This window comes from Stylophora pistillata, chromosome 4, assembly GCF_964205215.1.
Source record: "Stylophora pistillata chromosome 4, jaStyPist1.2, whole genome shotgun sequence".
Taxonomy (NCBI): Eukaryota; Metazoa; Cnidaria; class Anthozoa; order Scleractinia; family Pocilloporidae; genus Stylophora; species Stylophora pistillata.
In genome coordinates, this window is record NC_142522.1 from 5,429,157 (window position 1) to 5,449,532 (window position 20,376).

General features: G+C 38.6%; 1 protein-coding gene and 1 pseudogene across 2 annotated transcripts in view; both read right to left on the bottom strand.

Moving 5' to 3' along the window:
- Positions 1 to 2,973, bottom strand: part of LOC148732119 (uncharacterized) — a 53,206-nt gene extending 50,233 nt beyond the window's left edge. The window contains exons 1-2 of the mRNA XM_088756590.1: positions 2,852 to 2,973; positions 2,214 to 2,320 (exon numbers count right to left, since the gene is read on the bottom strand). Coding sequence (XP_088612716.1) covers positions 2,214 to 2,320; positions 2,852 to 2,973 — 229 coding nt within the window. The remainder of the gene's footprint in view (positions 1 to 2,213; positions 2,321 to 2,851) is intronic.
- A 4,976-nt stretch (positions 2,974 to 7,949) lies between these two features.
- LOC148732120 (uncharacterized) lies at positions 7,950 to 18,566 on the bottom strand (annotated as a pseudogene). Its single transcript, XR_015999780.1, has 17 exons — positions 18,226 to 18,566; positions 17,659 to 17,697; positions 17,187 to 17,547; positions 16,991 to 17,062; positions 16,294 to 16,365; positions 15,914 to 15,985; positions 15,668 to 15,739; positions 14,824 to 14,895; positions 14,004 to 14,075; positions 13,794 to 13,865; positions 12,375 to 13,420; positions 11,862 to 12,064; positions 10,836 to 11,007; positions 10,046 to 10,106; positions 9,765 to 9,957; positions 9,430 to 9,609; positions 7,950 to 8,689 (listed from the first exon to the last, which is right to left on the bottom strand). The product of XR_015999780.1 is annotated as an uncharacterized LOC148732120 (transcript).
- Between the last annotated feature and the right edge of the window lie 1,810 nt (positions 18,567 to 20,376).

Sequence of the window (20,376 nt, forward strand, 5' to 3'; positions counted from 1 at the left end):
TCAGTAAGCATTTTATCATAGGACTACTAAGTGCTGGAAATTTCGAAATATTCTTTTTAACTTAGATAAGACGCGATGGACTGGCGCGCGCAGGAAAACCGCAAAAACGATTCCACAAGAAAAACTTTTCCTTTTTTAAGAATTAGATTTAGTGCCCGGTACTCGGAAAAGTCCAAATAACTAAAGCTAAACCTAAATACCTGTTACTAACCCTGTTTTCTTGATCCGTACTACAAAGAGCGCGGGTCATAGATCCGGTAGGAAAAAACGAGGTTTCCTTTCTTACTGTGCGGACCGAGAGAAGGCAGTTAGCAAGATCTTCATGAGATCTCTGTGTTTAAGTAGAGGGAGAAGGTTTCAATTTAAACGAACTTTAAATTTAGTGAGCCGTACTTCATAGTACAGCCAATTATGGTGATAACTGATCGATGTAATAATGGCTAATATCAACATTTATGTATTTTTCACTTCTAATAATCATAAAACATATTTGTATCGAGGGCAGAACAGTTCCCCTTCTCCAAATCTAGAGGTAGTTTTATCCTCAGATGTTTGATTAATTTTTTTTAAAACGATTTGGCTATGTAATTTTTAACATCTTTTTTGCACAGATGTACAAGTTTTATTTCTTTTGGGTAGATAGCTACACGGGTTACAATTAGTTGGCTACAGCTTACCGAGCTGTGTGACTTGACACAAGGTTCTGTCTAAAAGTCTCATTCAGAGTGGAAACGCTGAAGGAAAATGATCCCGAAACTGGAATGGTCACCAAAACCTGAAGTTTTTCGATATCATGGGCTACAAGTTCATAACTGCACTTATTAAATCACAAAATTTCTCCGGCAAGGTGCCCTGAATATCGATTAATGCGAGGTCCGCAAGGTTCCTGGAGTCATTGGTGCCTTACCCTAGACGGACCGCTCGCACGCTGGGGATTCGTTTGAACATTAGAAACAGGCAGCCGGTATTCTTTTTCACGGCGTTGTTAAATTTAATAGCGCAACACTGACGCCAGAGTTATACACATTGGTAAAGCCATGGCAAAGATGGACTCATCATTATATGGATTGTTTAGTAGAATTAGCTTTAATCTTATGAACATCCAGAAGAGTTAAAATATGTTTACAAAGAAATTATGCTAAAATTGTCCGTCTGGAGATGAGAGTTGGATTTGGAACTTAGTAAAGCCATTCAGTATCAAGCTTTTACCATTTATAGGCATGTATTTCAGACTCTAATGCACTGCCGAAGCTCTTGTAACAACTCTCGGATGTAAGAGGTTTTAGGTCTGTTTTCTTCGGTTTCTTTTCAAACGGATTATTTATGCATGATATAATGAACCGATTCGGTGGCCCATTGATCATAAAAACTCGCGTCGCCTTCTCCACCAGTAAGATACAAAACTAAAACCGATCACGGCTTCGTTAATACGTATCGTGTGCTTTAAACCGTTTACATTTAATTTTCGAGTTTCTTGATTTCCTAGCTCCACTAAAAACTTCTTCTTTGGCATTTTTCTGACCAACGTCTAAAACTTCTTTCAATTGCCTTTAAATAATAATAATAATAATTGTTTAATTTACAAACTGTTCGATGGTAACTCGTGGATCTTCACTTTTCCATGTTCATTATCATGGTCACGGGCTACAAAGAAACTACACTTTGACGCTACCAATCAGCACAGAGGAATTCTCAATAGAAGGACGCAAATGACTGAATGAAAATATTAGATTACTTGACGAATTAATTGAGGGAGCTCTAATAGTTAAGGGAGCTATCTTTGATAGGTTTGAATATTTTGTTGACTTAAAATAAAGATTGATTTAATGAAAATATAGAAAAAGCGCTAATGCGAGAAGGAGAGATTGGGTACTTTGAAATTGATTTGAACTCATTTTGAGCACATCTATTTTGGATCGTTTGAGGATACATTGTCTCCTATTATATATACACGTGCAAAAATAACGCGCGTCTGATTGGCTGAAAATGAGTGCATTTTTTATGTAACTTTGAAATTGAAACATCAAAATGGTAGGAAAGTGTTTCTTATTCTTCGAAAACTTCGAAGCTTGTCAACTACTTCCCCTGCTTAACGACAAATCGTCCAAGCAGGAAATGTTTCTTTTCAGAGGACAAAAGGTAAAGATCTTCCACTCATTCGCTTGTAGAGTGCCAACGGTAATCGGGAAGAAAAGGAAATGTTTCTCTCTCACTACACAGGCGCTTTGCCACATCAACTTCCCGAATCCAGTCTTCTTTGTGTTCTTCGGCGAAGTATTCCAACGACAACATGCTTGAAATGTTTACTTCCTCAGACCAGCTACAGTATAAGATGGTAACAATAAAGATTCTTTGAGAAGGTTAAACCTGTACGAGACAAATGGCCCGTACGAATTGAAGCCCCCCCCCCCCCCCCTTCCCTCTCGTCAACAAGTCTTTAAGTCGAGTAATTCTGTCTGTTCGTGCTAATTATTTATACTGCTGGGTATACAGCAAATGCTCATGAAAGTAAAGTCTCCTGCTCAAGAAAACGACTCGATGAACTAACCAGGGTTCGAAATCAGACCTCTCTTTGTGGAATCTAGTCCAGTGCTCTGACACAAGACCACCAACTCTCCTACCAAAATTTTTCAAACAGTCGGGTGCCTACTGAGATGAAGAATAAGTCGGGGATCCTAACAGAAATCGACTCTTTTACCTCCTACAGACTGGTAAGATGCTCCGACCAATAACCAACATCGACACACGGTTCGCTAGGTAGCATATCATATGAACTGGCTTAGCTCCACAAATCTATCCCCCAAAGATATCAAGATATTTTCTTTCACTAAACATTTCTTCTCACGCTTACAGTAGCAGGTTTTCTTGCGGGGTCGTCTTGTTGAATATCCACTTCTTCATCAGCTTCAATTTATCGTGCATCATGTGTTCACCATGGTCTCGTTCATGTTGTCGCACTTTTGATGACGTCATGGACGCGGAAAAGCGATGATATTGGTGATCAGAGTGGCTAACTTAATCTCCATCAACTTATCGACTTTGAGGCGTGTCGGCAGTCTGCATTTGAAACGCTTTAAACTACATCTATTGAGAATTCTAATAGCATTACACTTCAATGAGATACTTGCTTTTTCTCGTTTTTCTCTTAAGGTTAATTGTTGCCTTTCCACGACAAACAAGAATAAATAATAAGAGTGAGGAAGTCAGCTTCTAATAATTCATACCACTCACGTAAATTATGTGCTTTTATCATCAGTATACCGAGCTTGTCTCAATAAATTATACAAAACCTTTCAGTAAGGCAAAATTTGGACTTCCTGTAAACACATGCTACCAAAACATTTGAGAAGCTGCACAAGTTGACTTCTATTTTTAATTTAGAATGAGGATCAGGCTCTCTCAAGGGGAGGGGGGGAGGGAAAGGAAAGAGAGCGAAAGGAGAGCCTGACACAAATCTATATCGAGAGCCGTGTTCTTCGGCCGCTGAACGGTCGAAACGCTGATTGGCTAAGGCGACAATAGAAGAAAACCGGAAGTAAACTTGTTCGCATTGTTTGTGACGAAGCCATCTTGAAATGCCGTTAGTGCGAATAGTTGCCCTTCAATGTCTCTGATAATAAACGAAAACAAGTTTGAAAAGTGTCTTGAGACTTCTCTAGAATATTTTCCAGGAATGACTTTGAAGTTGGGTCAACTCGAATGCATGAAAAAACTAGTTTTGTGTCATCAAGATATTCTCGGCATCTTTCTTTCGGGTTACGGGAAGAGTTTGATTTACCAGATTCTACCAAAGTTGTTCTATTCCATCTGGAAAGATGTAAAGAAAGAAGAAAAGGACTTTAAGATAATTGTACTTAATCTTCTCGAACTTATTCGACGCCAGCAAGTCGATAAGCTCTTAGAATATGGTATAAAAGCTGTGAAATTAGACTCGAGCAACAAAGGAACCTTAGCGAATGCAGAAGTAATCTTTGGTAGTGCTGAGCAGTGGTTATCCGAAGAAAACAAATTGATGGATGTGTCGGTCTTGGTAGTCGATGAAGCACATACTGTTGAGACTTGGTGAGTCCGAATCGATTTGTGTTTACGTTCGTTTGTGCGAGTGTTTAAGAATGGCTGCCTGTTAGGATCGAGAATCGTCCGTCAGCGACCATTTTGGTGAATTGCTCATATTTTGCCCAACGATACCCTTTGGTAAACTGTTTTCAAAAATCAAGTTTAAAAGTTCCGACGAGTGTTAATTTTTCAGAAATTTGCGAAAATTTGAAAACGCGGTTTAAGTGCGGTTTTCCGCCTGGCAAATTGTCCAAAATTCACTGCAAAATCCAAGCTCCGTTGAAGGCTTAAAATGAATTCAGTTAACACCAAACTTTACATGTGTTAAGAAAAAGTCTTCCCATTCATTTGTGTTATGTTAATTTTTTCCGTACACAGCTATGTTGTGATTTTTTTTTTGTCCATAAAGCAACACCCTCAAAAAGTGCTGTACACGGGACGAAAAATAGGTAAAATTTAATGCGATAAAAGTATACCTGGTACATAATTTTTTAACTTTTTAACTAGGTATTCGGAATAAAACGTCCTTATTCAATACCTGAGTAAAATTTGGTGCTTTGAATCGGAACGCCTCCTTTTGGAAATACCACGAATATTTGTGTCCTGAGCGAGCAGAAGATATGTGTTGTGTAAACAAACGTTAGTCTAATTATTCCCTGCCAGGTAGAAAAAGGTTTTGAAATCAACTTTAATTTTGGAAATTTTGGCTGGTATGCCCCAAGATATTAGGCGAAAGGGAAATCATACATTCAGAGTTGCGTGAGAGCAAAGAGAAAATAAAATCAGTGTCGAAAATGTACATATGGTTGTTACATCGATCACCATTATGCAAATTACGACCTTAGCAGCAGGAAAACTATGATATCTCTTGCTCAGTTTGTTGAATGACTCTTAAACAATTCGATGGTTGTTTTTCATATATATAGAGATAATATGTATATATTGATCAATAATTCCTGAGAATGCAGGGGGAGAACAGCATTCTGTACAAGCATTTCAGTGTACCAATGCGAATTATTTCTATTTATCATAACCGACGTCCGATCCCAGCAAACACGCACCACATGAGACCCTAAATGGGCTGTCATAAATATACCAAAAACTGGAAAAAACAAAAACTTCACTCAAGGTCTGATAACCACACGATAACACTTTTACACTTGAATCTCAGATTTACTACAAAGGGCAAAGGATAGTGCGTCATTATACCCAGTATACTGTGGGAAAGGAAGATCCTTGTGTTTCTCTGAAAGAAGGCTGGGCTCTCAGAGTAATAAAGAAGGCTTACAGATTCAAAGAAAAACAAAAGTCGTACCTTCTGTCTAAATTTCGAATAGGGCAGACGACAGGCCACAAGCTTGACGCTGAGGTAGTTGCTCGAGAAACGCGGCGTGCCCGGGGCACCGATGGTGCGCGAGTTTTCCAGTCATCGGAATTCCTCACAACTACCCAGATCACCCCTTTCTTCTCAAGACAGCGTGCGTTAGTACGCCAGTGAGATGCTGATGATGCTGATATCCGAGCAGCTCAGGAGGAGAGCAATTTTAGCGAGGCAAAGGAGACTGTCACGTCAATACAACTTGACCATCCCCTGATCAACGATCAGTACGATCTTTGTGGAATGGCGCTAAAGCACCCCCAAAACGTTTCCAATTACGTTACGTTGCGTGACATTAATAATTACCAGGAGAATAAGACCTGTTCTCTTGTATTAAATTACTTTGAAGGTAATAAGGCGCCTTTCTTTATATTTATACTTACAGAAAGTGAGTTCTCATTGTAAAAGATAAAAAGTATTTAGATTATCAGTGTGGGACCAAGTCTTAAGTGGCTTCTTTCGAATGTATCTTTTGCATTACTTGAATGTGAGAAGATGGTAATGTAATGTGTACTTCACTTACAGATTATTCAGCCCAAAAATGTTTTGGAGAACCTTGTCAAACATCTTGCAAAATTTTTGACCTGTCTCTTTACATTTTACAAGCTATAAGTCACTACAACGGAGATCGAATTTAATTTGGATATTTAACAACTCAATATGGTTAAATTACCTAGTTATTTGTTTACACACTTATCATTTTGCTCGCTCAGGTCACGAACACTTCTGACATTTTCGAAAGGAAGCAATGCGATTCAGAGCATCAAAAATTGCACAGTGAATGGAAATAGCAATGTTTGACGAATATATTGTTAAAAATCCAAAGTGTCAGGTAACAGCTACATTTTTTTCGCGCGAAATATCACCCGTTTTTCAACGCCATTTTGCGTGGTCTGTAAGAATGTTCTTTCAAGGGCTTAAGTAATCCCAAAATCGATGTGCACGAGAAAATTTACTCACCAGAATTGAATAAGAATAGCTTTCCTTACAACGTGTGAAGTTTTCTGTTGATTGATTTCATTTTAAGCCTTGAGCGGAGCTTGGTTTTCGCAGTTAATTTTTGATTGTGCGACATTTGGAGACTGAACTCAGGTAACCTGAAACCGCGTTTTCAGATTTTCGTAAATTTATGAAAAGTTAAGAATCGCTGGAACTTAAAAACATGATTTTTGAAAAGGGTTTACTGAAAGGTTTCTCTGGGCGAAATATGAGCAATTCATCAAAATGGTTAAATGAGTCATTCAACAAAATGAGCAAGAGATATCATAGTTTTCCTACAGCTGAGGTACTAATTTGCATAATGGTGATCGATGTAACAACCGTATGTACATTTCCGACACTGGTTTTATGTTCTCTTTGCTCTCACGCAACTCTGAATATATGATTTCCCTTTTACCTAATATCTTGTGGCATAACAGCTAAAAATTTCCAAAATTAAAGTTGATTTCAAAACCTTTTTCTACCTGGCAGGGAATAATTAGATCAGCGTTTGTTTACACAACATATATCTTTGCTCGCTCAGGACACAAACATTTGTGGTATTTTCAAAAGGAAGCGTTCCGATTCAAAGCACCAAATTTTACTCAGGTATTGAATAATGACATTTAATTACGAACATCTAGTTAAAAAGTTAAAAAATCATGTACCAGGTATACTTTTATCGCGTTAAATTTTACCTATTTTTCGCCCCGTGTACAGCACTTTTTGAGGGTGTTGCTTAAGGGACAAAAAAAAAAAATCGCAATATAGCTGTGTACGGAAAAAATTAACATAACACAAATGAATGGGAAGACTTTTTCTTAAAACGTGTGAAGTTTGGTGTTAACTGAATTCATTTTAAGCCTTAACGAAGCTTGGGTTTTGCAGTGAATTTTGGACAATTTGCCAGGCGGAAAACCGCACTTAAACCGCGTTTTCAAATTTTCGCAAATTTCTGAAAAATTAACGCTCGTCGGAACTTTTAAACTTGATTTTTGAAAAAAGTTTACCAAAGGGTATCGTTGGGCAAAATATGAGCAATTCACCAAAATGGTCGCTGACGGACGATTCTCGAACCTTACAGGCAGCCATTCTTAAACTCTAGAGGACAGTTGACATATGACCCCACATCTCGAATATCAGGCAAACTGGAAGAGGTTTTGACTGGCTGAAAGGTTTTGCCACGCGTCACGAATTACAAGGGGGCGGAATGGCTCTCGATATACATTTGTGTCAGGCTCTCCTCCCTTCCCCTCCCCCGCCTCCCCTTGAGAGAGGCTGATCCTCAGGCTATTTTCAATTCAAACTAATAAGCTCTCAGAATAATCCGCAAAGACATTGAATGATAACTAAAAAGTTTAATAACCAAACTCGAGAACTCCGTGTAAATTGTTTCCATAGATTCCTATCAAAGTATCAACCCTGTAACATGCTTGGTTTTACGTGAACTGATTTCTTATTCAGTCATGAAAATTACGATTTCCATGATTGTAATTGGCTCAAAACGCTCCTACTTTCCACTATTTTACTTTCCAAGTTGCTATCGGACTGCTTTTTATTGGACAGTTCAATAAGATAATCACATCCAATGCTGTAGTTTAAATCAACATTAAAAAATATACGCCTCCTTTGTCAATCTTTTAATGCAAATTTTCCCTTTCTTTCATATCTTGGCTATTCTCCTTTTCCCGGAAATTGTAATATTTATGATTAATTGGTAATAAGACTCGTGTCGTCTGATTCGTTCTGCTATTATACTCGTGTACTTTGTAATAATATACTTTGTATACTACTATACAAATCTAGTTAATACATTCTGTGAATTCCAAGCTTTTGATGCATCCTGCAAGTAAACCATTGATAACACACGTCTATGAAGGACACAATAAAGATATAGATAAAGTTTATTAAAATCAGCTCCAATATTTTGAACTTCCTGCCAAATGGGTAAATATTTATATCGAAATAATACAAGTATTGTCAGTATTGGCAATGATGGACTCAATATTTTATAGATAATTTATTAAAATCAGCTTTAAGTCAATGAACATCCAGTATAGTTAGTTTATTTTTACAACGTAATAATAGAAGAATTGTCCGTCCGAAGATAATAGTTGTAATCAGTAAAGCAATGCTGTACCAAGCTCTTTCCATTTATAGATATGTATCCTAGACTCCAACACAGTACCGAAGCTCTTCTAACAACTCCCGGATATAAGACGCTTTAGGTCTGTTTTCTGCCGTTTCTTTAAAGCACAGGTTCATGATTTCATACAACTGCAGAGAAACCAATTTTAAGTTAGAAGAAAAAAACCTAGTTCTTTCAGCTTGAAGAAACAAAAACTGTAATGGCTATGTGGCTTTGAATCGCGCAATGTTTTAATATCCAATTCCAAACGCTTGTCGGGGCATGCTGTAGATGCTCTGCTGGATTAAAGAAACGTAGGGCCGAGAACAACATTGCATTCTGTAGTCTGCTATTTGCAATGCGATACATTGCAATGCGATGTATTGTGTATGACAGCGTAACACAGTATAGTTTGGCGTAATGCAGAACAGCATATCAGTATGCAATGAATTATTGGAATGCAATGAAACGTGTTCTGCATTGTAATGGAATGCAGCGAAGTGCAATCGATAATGGGATGCTATTATATCGCAAAATTAAAAGGCAAAACGGCAAAAGAGTGGCCAAGGTTGATTCACTGACAAATAGGAGGCAGACTTAAGGTTTTTTTAAAAAATATACAATTACCCTTCGTGATACTTTTCTGATAGGGAGAACATGTCATCGAGCACAAAAATACATCGTTTGGTATCGGAAACAAAATAATTTGACGAATTTAACTAAAATCCGCCAACATCGTCAAATATTCACTTGGATTGACGAAATCTCGTCAAATCTGCCATTTCAGTTACTGCGTGCAGTGGTCATAAGTAAAGGAGAGAGAAGAGGATACGGTCGGCTCATTTACTGATCAGCGGTTCGTTATCGAGCTGTCAAATGATGACCTTACCTGGACGTATTCACTGGACCCATGACAGTGTCCTAATAAGGTAGCTATCAACTGTCCGAACTGCTCAATATCGTTGCCGTGATCACTGTGCTCATCAGCTCCCGAGCTTGTAAATGAAGCTGGTTCATTCTCCTCAGACACTCGAGATAGTCCACCCAAGACTGCTCTCACAGGAGGAAGCTGAAAATAAACCATAATATACATTCGTTGATTATGGTTGAAGGTTGGATAGAAAAATATTTGGCTGGAGATCTGTACTTCGTGACCGCGAGCCAAATATTTCCCAGTATCCAACACAATTTTGTTGGTCACAAAAAAGCAGAAACTTTATTTACCCTTAGGCAGTGACCAATGAAAATGTTGCTTGTTGTGACGTTGTTATGAACCATCCCAAGTTCCTGTAGTCGTTCTATAGCGCCGATGACGTCACAGGCTATAGCACAAACCGCATCAAAGTTGATGACAGTTCCTTTATCGCAAAGAAAATTTTGCAATGTCGAACTCGACACAAAATCGTAGCAAATAAGTCTGAAGCAAAAGGAAAGAAATTAGTAGAAAATAAAAGCTCAGTTTTCTTTTAAAGTTTCCTTTTCAGATGCAAACATTGTATACTTACAAACTATTCGACTGTAACTCGCGGATCTTCACTTTGCCGTGCTCGATGCTATGGTCACGAGCTGCAGAGAAAGATCGGGGACTTGCTTTAATGCAAACAATGAGCACTGAAGAAATATTTATGAAAGAGAGCAAAATAACTGACTAAAATTCCTAAACGAGCTGATCGAAGGAACCCTCCATAGCTGGAAAACAGCTTTATTTGAATAGTCAGGGAAACTCTGTAAAAAAAACAAGCTCTAACATCAGGAATTATCTTGGATACTTTTTTTACATCCATTTTGAATCGTCTAATTTCATTTTTATCCTCCCTTAAGGAAATCTGGGTGAAAGGAGCTAATGCTTTCTCTGCATAAAATAATGGCAGCTACTATATATCATCATATCGCTCACTTCGTGCGTGCTCTATGATTGGTCAATTTAGCGGGCGGTATTTTCCTGTATCGTCTGTTAAATTCCAAATTTTATTTAAATTGAAAATTTCTCCATCATTTGTATCCAGAAATATGATTATCTTTCTGACCTCGTTTTCTTGGTCCAAACTGTTAAGGAACCGCGGTCACGTAACTTGCAGTACGGACCTCGGGCTCGGTTGATGAGAAGTTTTCATTTATTGAATACGTTTTAAAATAAAGCGTAACAGGCTTAACAGGAAATTCGCCGGTAATTGCGTCCGATTTCTTGAAAAATTTAATTTTTCCAGAAATTTTCTGCTGTTGAACAATTAAAAACTCTAACAGAATATGCTTCCGTTTAGAGGACAAAGTATAAAGCATCCTCCATTTACTCGCCTTAAGAATGCCAACGGTAATTGAGAAGGATAGGAAACTCTTCTCTCTCACTACATAAGCGTTTTGCCACATCAACTTCTCGAATCCAGTCTTGTTTGTGTTCTTTTGCGAAGTATTTCAGTAACACCATGCTTAAAATGTCTCCTTCCTCTGACCATGCTACAGCGTAACCCTGTGATGGCAAAGATTCGTTAAGACGACTTAATCTTATGCGACCGTGAGTTTTGCCAGTCCTCTTTTATTCATTCCAGAAAAAAAAAAAAACCTTCCTTTCCTTGCTCACCATAAAGTGTTAAAGTCAAGTCTAGTCTCTGTCAGTTCGCTGGTACTTATTTATTCTCCTGCTAGAGAGAGGAACTGGAAACGATAGTCCGGTTTCTTTCCCGAGCACACGTCACAGAGACCCGGTCAGTCTTGAGTCTAGACCTCTCTACCTGGAGTCCAGTGCTCTTACCAGCTGAGTGACGGGGAATAATTTGGATATATCAACAAAGTTGAAATGGTAAATTGGCCACCGTAATGATTACAAAAGCTGACGTTTCGAGCGTTAGCCCTTCGTCTTTCGCTCCGACGAAGGGCTAACGCTCGAAACGTCAGCTTTGTAATCATTACGGTGGCCAATTTACCATTTCAACTTTGTTGATATATCCCAATTATTTCGTTACTCCCACCGACGCAGCCCCAAACAGTTTCTTTCGAAACTATCAACCTTTATTCATGAGTGACAGGGAGACTGGTTGACAGACCACCTTAAAGACCCTTGTGCAGCTCAATTAATCTACCCCAAACGAAATCGAAGTTTAGAGCAAGAAATTACTTGTCTTGTCGTGGGTGTGTGAAAAGAAAAATTCTGATTGCCAACGATGAATCGAGCCACAGACCTTCGCGGTCTTGGCGTTCCGACGCAGAAACTGATATGCGACACGCGTATCACATACTGCTTGGATCAGCGATATCGAAAGTCTCGAGTCATGTGGGTCAAGAGCGTAAGAATGTTCTTTTGATAAAACGTTTTCACACACTTACAGTGCTAGCTTTTCCAGCGGTGTCGTCTTGCAGAATATCCACTTCTTCAATCAGCTTCAGTTTAACGTGCGTCGTATGTTTACCATGGTCTCGTTCATGTTTTTCTACCACTCGTGATGGCTGTGGACTGGAATATGCAATGACATTGGAAACCAGAGTTGCATCATCAGATGTTTTCAACCAATCGACTGTCTGCTTTCGACCTTAAATGAAAAAGAAAACCTTTATCAAATTCAAGGACCCAGGAGAAGGGTGGGGAGAGGGGGGGGGGGGAGGGGTCCAGACACACCATTTGTCATAGGTGTACTTGTTTTTCCTACCTGTCTGACACCAAATTTTTGAAAAGATCACCCATTTCCACTCAAACGGTTGTTTTTTTCTCTTTTATTTGTAACCGACAGAGAGATAAGTAATGACGATTCGGCGTGGCTCATCCCCACCATTTAGGTGCCTGGAAAAGCCTAAGGTTACCTTAAATGTGTATTTCTTTTACTGATGATTGTGATTACTCACTTGGCATACGGTAGTTTAATGTCTTCATGACCATACCAGTGACATTTTTTCGTTTTTTCGTTAAGCTACGTTTTGTTCGCTGGGTGGAAAACGTGTACAGGATTGGATTCAGAGAAGAGTTTAGCGGAAGAACAAATACTGCAATCCACACGTAAGCGATTTTGTTCGGATCCTCAAAATTTCTAGTTAGAGATAAAACATTGATTATAATGATTGGCACCCAGCAGCAGAAGTCTGTCATCACAATGAAAACAAGTCTTTTAGCCATGGCAGATTCGTTTTTGAAATTCGTCGATCGCGCTGCACGTGCAGCACGCTTTACCGTCCAAAACATCGAAATATACGCTACGAAGATAAAAGTGAACGAAATGAAGTTCAGGCCAACAAAGATTGTCACGGAGTATTCCCAGCCAGCCGGTGTGCCCTCCGAAAGCTGAAGAGGAAGGCAAACGGCAGAGCGACTGTAGAAACCGAAATACCCACTTTCATCGTCAAAGTAGTTTATTCCGGTGATAGGAATCAAAGATATGACCACGCCAAATACCCAAACACCCATGCAGGAAAGGACGGCCGCTTTGTAAATAAGGCGCTTGAACTTGAATGGGAAGACGACACAAATTAGTCGGTCTGTGGTTATAATGGTGAGAATCAGGACAGACACTTCACTTGAGAGCATCGAAAGAGCTTCAACAATTTGACAACCCATACCCGATCTCCATTTGGTGTCATGTTTGAAGTATTCCCCTTGCCATCTCAAGTCCATAATAGCGATTGTTAATAGATACACGCCCATTAACAGATCAGCTACGGCCAGATTAGTCAGCAAACAGGACTGGATCCTGTTTTCCTCTTTATCAATGGTGCGCCATATAATGACAAGGAGTTTGCCCAGTAAGGCGAGGATTCCAAGAATCCAGATACAGACCTGAACCGGCTTGTTTTTCATGAGGTCGTCGCAGCTGGAAAATTCATCTACTGGAGAATTGCAGTCAACTCCTGCGATTGATTTCTTAGCGTAGCAGCAGAAGATGAAGCGGTCGAGTTTCCTAAACGAAAATAGTTCATGGTAAGTACGATTAACAATGCTGCCTAACACTTCCCCTGGAGCAATTCTGATTAAGTGTGGAAAGCAATTTGAGATAACACTGGATTTGTCTTACATTGTTTAAGAAAGTTTGCACCTCATTCTCAAACACTCAAACTCAAATTTTTGGTAATTGCCAACGGTTTCCGTGTGTTTATCTTAATTCCCAAGGCTTCTTTCGGTATTTTCTTTAGATCTGGTTGGCCAATATCGGCCAACACTAGCCAATATTGAAAAGCCAATATTGAAAAGCCAATATTGGAAAGCACGCAGTGAAGTAAAACAAGCTAGTGCGCCAGGCAGCGTTGAACACAGTTGGAGTAAAGGATACTCACAAATACTTCATGTTTTTCAGTTCACTGAAAGCATCGGAAGGTACATCGGATAGTTTGTTATCGTTGAGATATCTGTAGTAATAGAGTGAAAGGAATAAATGTAAAGATGAACAGTTTTATCATATCAAAGATTGGATTTGAGACAGTTTCAGAGCTTACCACCAAACGTTTTTGTTAAAGAGTATAGCAATTGATAAACGGTCAACTTACGAGTATTCCAGTGACTTGAGTCCTTTAAAAGTTCCCTTTGAGACTGTTGTCAGTTTGTTACCACTAAGGTCTCTAAGGAAAAGCGCGATAAGGATAATAGTAAAGTTGAAAATTAATTTCCTAGCATTAATAAGGATCCAAATGGTTCTCGCTTGGGTTCTCTATTGCAACTGGCTGAGCTATTTAGAAAAACGTAGTATACTGAGCACAGATTGAATCTGTGGAGATTCAAGTTGAGATGAGAATTGCGTCAGGGTTGATCTGCAAATTCTTCCACGAGTATCCATGCAAAATAATGTATTTCAGAGGCAGGAATGTACATTACTATCCGCTGAAGGATGTTAGCTTGATCTAACGTCAAACTCTGTCAATTAGCCTACATGGAAATATAGGGAAACTAGAAAGGGGAACTTCATACTGACTGACAATGGCCGAGAGCATTTAATCCCGCTACAGATTTTCCTAAAGCAGTGCCCGTTTCAGGAAAGCCCGGAAACTTGAAGGGTGCAAAGCAATTTTTTTAAAATTTGAATCTATGGCACAGCGGTCCAGATCTTGGAAAAGGAGAAAAAACAGTGAAATCTGTTTCTTTTTCTGACATTTTCCCTGTTTGAATTTCAGAGTTGTTGACACTCAATAACGGGAGAACGGATCTCTCATTATCGAGCGTAAACATACCAAGAAAAAACAATAGCCTTTCGGGAAAATTATTTTACTAGGAATGTGAAAAAAGGCTCCTTACAGCAGGCAATTATTCCTACTTTCAACATTACTCGTTTCTTTCTTCACTGAAAACTACCACTTGGATGGAAACACTTACAGTACTTTCAGCTGTGAAAGATCTTCAAACAGGCCCTCTGGTAGTGTTATTAGTTCGTTATCCTGGAGGTATCTAATTGAAAATAAGCAATTCCAGAAGTAACGATTAAATTCGACAGAAGAAACGCTTTTTTTAATCAGTGACCAGGCTCGAAAAAGAAAAAATCCCTAGATAGTTTTTAATCTTATAATCTATATTTCATTGAACAGGAAAACTCGAAGTAGGTGACAACAGAGAGCTGATTGTTCATAGCAAGTTGTATCCCTGTGAAGCTGGGCTGGCCTCACGCAATAATTAAGTGATCACATTGAATCGGTACAAAAGGGGCACTAAAAATTATCTTTCCGTCTTTGAGTTATGAGGACGCGCTTAAGAAATCAGGCTTAATTTTTCTGCGCCAGAGGAGGGAGGATGCGTGCATAACATTCCTCAAGCGAAGTTACTCTTCTTCCGACCTACTACGAAAGTTAGTGCCTCGTTTTGGATTCACAAGACCATATGCCCTCAGAACAGGAGAAACTGTGTCTGTACCTGCCTCTCCAAGATCTAATAGATTCGGAAATTTTTTCACCATCAAATACCAGAACCACGTTTAAAATACCGAATTACGATTCGTTTTAATACTCATAGTATTTAATATTTACATAGTATTCAATATTTACATTTAATTGATTTCTATAATAGTTATTTAGGTGTAACATAGAAGTATTTGTAATTAATGACCCGTCTTGTAATTCAGTGTATGCTGCAAAAAGGTTGAATAAACGATCGTAATTATTACTATTACTATTACTAGTAGCCAAAAACCAAACAATCCCAATAAATGAAGGAAAAATAAACTTACAAATGGGTCATATTACTCTTTTTTTCAAAAACGCCATATTCCAGCCGCTCAATCTGGTTTGAACGCAAGCCCCTGTAAATGAATAAAAAGGTTTGATCAAGGCTGTCTCTTGTTGCAGTTAAAAAGCTTCATCAACCTCGTTCCCAGGGCACTTTTCTTTTCAAAGAGGGGACGCCCTGGGAACGAGGTTGAAGCCTCATGTCAAAAAATAAGAACTGTAGAATTCATATAGAATATGACACTTACAAAACCTCTACAGTTGATAGTCCATCCAACACTCCTCTCATTGGTCTTTGTAGAAGGTTTTTCCCCAAATCACTGAAAAAAATCACATCGATGTCCACTAAATTTAAGTTATCGAGAGGACTGCGAGATTGCCGCACTTTAAATTCTGTGACTGGTCGGGAAAATTTGTGCCATCCTCTGGGCAAATAAGATACATAGATAAAATCGCATGCAATCCTTGGTCGTTCGCATTTTCTCGAGCTCAATAAAAGATTTTATGACAATATCTACATTGATTTCCTACTGGCTCCCATTACCTTAACTAGTCAAAGTGATTAAAGTCGATCTACATTCAGAAAAGTGCCCCGAACGCCGGATTTATAAGTCACGTAAATACTCACAGAACACGTAGATTAGGAATTCCACGAAAAACACCTTCGGGAAGAGATCTTAAAAAATTGGAGTTCAATCGCCTGGAAAAAAAAGGTACATTTTTAAATTCAGTTTAAGTACAATCTGATACTAGCCTTGGAGCCACCTCCTAACCAAAGCATATAGCAGCCCTTATGGCCTCATTCGGTTACGAAATTGCGCAAAGAGGTAAAGGCAGTAAGGGCGTAAATAAGATTGCAGTTTCGAAACTCAACCTTTTTCGTTATTTTACGGACGAAAGTTTTCCTGTTGTCAGTGTTTTTTATTAATTTTTTTTAAGATGTAAAGAAAAGTATTGAAACAGATTATCAGTGTAGTCGTTTCAAGAGCCTCGTCGGATACCTTTCCACAATTTCTATGAATGCTTTTCCAAATTATCACATCGAATCAAAATTAAAACAACAAATAAAGGGGGAAACAAAAAATAACCTAGGGATGAAGCATTTCCAACTGGGGAATACCGGCTTCATCTCGAAGACTCGACTTTTTCATTTAAGACATTCAAATAAATAACGTCTTTTGAAGCTCTGGTCAAATAAAGAGGCAAACAAAAAGTGACCTAGGGATGGAGTATTTCCAACTGGGGACTACGCTTCATCTCGAAGACTCGACTTTTCTATATTTAAGACATTCATCTTTACAAGGCGTGACTAATTTTATACTTACATTGTTTTAACGGATGAGACATTTTGAAAGCAGTTTTCACTGAGACGAAGCAAAATATTGAAGCTCATGTCACTAGAAAAGCCAAAAAGAAATAATCAGTTGGTTTCATTCTCCATTCGGTTCATTAAACCTTTTGCTAGCACAGATCTAAACGGAAAGTTTTAACATTTGATCACCGTATGAGGAATATGCTCACATATATTCCAGCTTTTCGAGATCTGAAAAGGCCTTTTGCTGTAACTGCGATATCCGATTTTTCTTGAAAAACCTCGAAAGAAATATGACACTTGCAGCAAATATGAATGAAAAATGTAATCATGTGGGAAAAAAAACAGAAAAGCTCACTAAGAAAAGCGACAAATTATAAAAATAAAAATGATGATATCACCACATTAAGATTATAAATGCAACAGAACTTTTCGGAGTTTTTCTTACTTACACAGCTCCTGTATTGAGAGGAAGATCTCTTGGAGCACTGAGCAAGTCTATTCCAGTTACTTGAATCTTCTTGTCCTTGCCTTCACCGAAATCTTCGCACTTGCAGCTCGATGGACAACCTAAAATCAAACGATAATGCTATTATCAATTAAAATTGAAAAGCCAAGAAACAATTAACTTGAAATAGGATAAGAAGCAGGTCTCATGCACGGGAGGGAAAGATTGTTTACCTTGCTGACGTGAACAGAAAAGTCCGTCATTGTCGTTGGCTAGAAAAGAAAGAAAAATCGATAATAATTTCTATACGATTTTGGAAGGAAATTAAAGGACTCCCAGAAACAAGCCAATCCGACAAACTCTTTCTTCTTTAACAGCAGTTTTTACAAAGTCACATTGCACCAATTAAACGGGTCTCTTTTTGGATCACATTGTGTATGGTATTCATAAGATCTACACGACCATTCAGAAAAAGTTAATCGATCACATTTTGCGCCTTGGTGATTTTTTAAGCGCCCTCTTAATAATGAACCTATTTAAAAAAAGTCCCCCTATTCTAAATACCTTGGGAATAACTGAGACTCCCTCCCTCCCCCTCCATGGTTTTTAGAGCTTTAACGGTGTTCATTGACTTTTATATCAATTCATGCCATCCTAAGAAAACAACTTAACTAAAACAGCATACGAAGAAAAATAAAAGATCTGAAAATCTGGAACGCTATATAACTAAGCAAGGTAGCGGACTGCAACCAAGATAACAACGAAAACATTATAATGAGAATATTATTATGTTCACGTACCTGGAACAGAGCGATACAAGGCCTTGAATCTGGCTACAGGCAAATTTCCTTGACAGCTCAGAAGAATTGTGAAATGATTAGAGGAGGATAAGAGATCTGGGGGGAACGAATAGCCGCAGAATTTTCCTAAAGATGGTCGAGTTCTTTCGCTACCATCAAAAACCTCCACAAAACATTTATCACACGTAGGGTGATCCCTGAGTCGGAATTCTTGGAACTTTAAGCGTATTATATGACGTGGTGGAACGGTTATGAGCCATCAGCAAAAGATGTCATCAAGAGAATGTCCCGGATATGAAGGAGAAAAGAAATATCCCGTTTTGTTGGTTAATCTTTCGTTACAGGCTGAAAGAGGATAAAAGAAATATAAGTTGATGAGAATGAATAGAGTTTTTATTTTCCTTGAAAAAAGGTAAAAAATGTAACTATTGCGACCAATCAGACTATTCTTGAAAGTACCCCTCATATTTAAGAAACAATTGGGCATATTTTTGTTTAAACGTGCGAAGCGAAGAATAGCACCAACGTTAAATTCAACCCATCTGTGATGCTTGGGTTGGGAATCGAACCCAGAAAACCATGGAGGGAGGTAAGCAGGTGAACACTCTGCTACGCTTTTACTTTCTCTCTCTTTGCTCTTTGCGTTGCCTTGTTAATCTATTTTCTGGCCGAACACAGCCTCTGTAGGTTTTTTTTTCTCTAAAAATTCGGCAAGGCAAGGATGGAAAGTGGCACTTTGTCAATTTTCATCCTCTCCCAAAAGTTCTCCCCACAATGTGACTGACGTTTAGTACACTTAATGAATGAATCTACTAAAAATTTTACCTTGTTTAGCTGACGAGGGTTTGTGTTAGCAAAGGTTTTCCTCCTCAATGTAAAGTCCCGTCAACGCTATCAAGTCTTCCCTTGTCTCTGTTTTACCTTCTATTAGCACCTGTTTATTGTATCAGACAATAGCAAAAAAGGAAGAAAAATATGTAATAAAAGAAAATCATGTTTATGGTCGGTCACTGTGACTCGTCATCCGCGAAAAACTCCAAAAAGTGGACATGGAAATGGAAAAAAGTCCATAAATAAAGAACTTTACGCCACGCTACGGAAATTTTTTTCGGGGAGAAATGTCGTTCTGCTAGAAAGGTTTATTCAAAGCAAAATACAATGGAAAGCTGTGGGTGATGGGCAACTGGTTAAATGTTTCTCATACTTTTCTGTGCTTAAAACCTGGGAACACTTTATCCTTTCCGAGCAGACCATGCTCCTAACATAATATCCCGAGACGTATACCTGAAACTCAGATAGAGAATTCAAAGGCACTTGTCCGTAAAGCCAGTTCTTGCCGGTATTGCTTCCTGAAATCCAGATTGGTATTCCACGGTGGGTTTTTGTCTTCTGGTAAATTGTAAGTGTCTTCTTTCCAGGTCCCTGCAACATGTAACGAAACTTTAGGCACTCACTATGCCAGTCATGTGATCTATTGTATAGCGGGCTCATGAGAACAGCCAACTGGGTAAAGCGGGTGACGTTGGTATCCACTACAAGTCGTCCACCTGGATCAGAAATAAAATTGAAAGCATTTTATTTACAGAATATCATCGTAAAGTCTATCGAGAAGTTATCAAGGAACAAGGAACATTTAACAACGTTTTGAGCGAACCAACACAACAAAAAAATAAGAAAAAGTTAATTAAATTACAACATTGATGCAGCGGTTCCTGGTTCAGAGTGGAGCATGGTTCCAGATTTCTTCCCTTCACTAATTTCTCTCAATCAGCTGTAGAGCTAAAGGCCTCCCCGACATGGATTAATAACCAAATTTTTTTGGATGATGAAGCCACTCAGATAAATTTGCGTAGTGTGTACATGCTTGTTTAAGGAGAAGGAAGACATTCTTAATGGATGAACATGAATCACACTTTAGACGAACATTCACACGCGCGATAAATGTTTTGTAGAGATTTTTTACTGTAGCCAAAGGACTGGAATCTTGTTGGACAAATTCTGCGGCTATTCGTTTTTAAGGAAGACCATCCAATAAGAACTAAGCGTAAGCTCTCTACGTCAGGCGTGTGGTGTAACCGGGAAAACGAGAGTTGGATTTGCAAGGTGATAAAGTACAATTTTTTTCACTCTTTTCTCCTTGTGGTTTCGCTG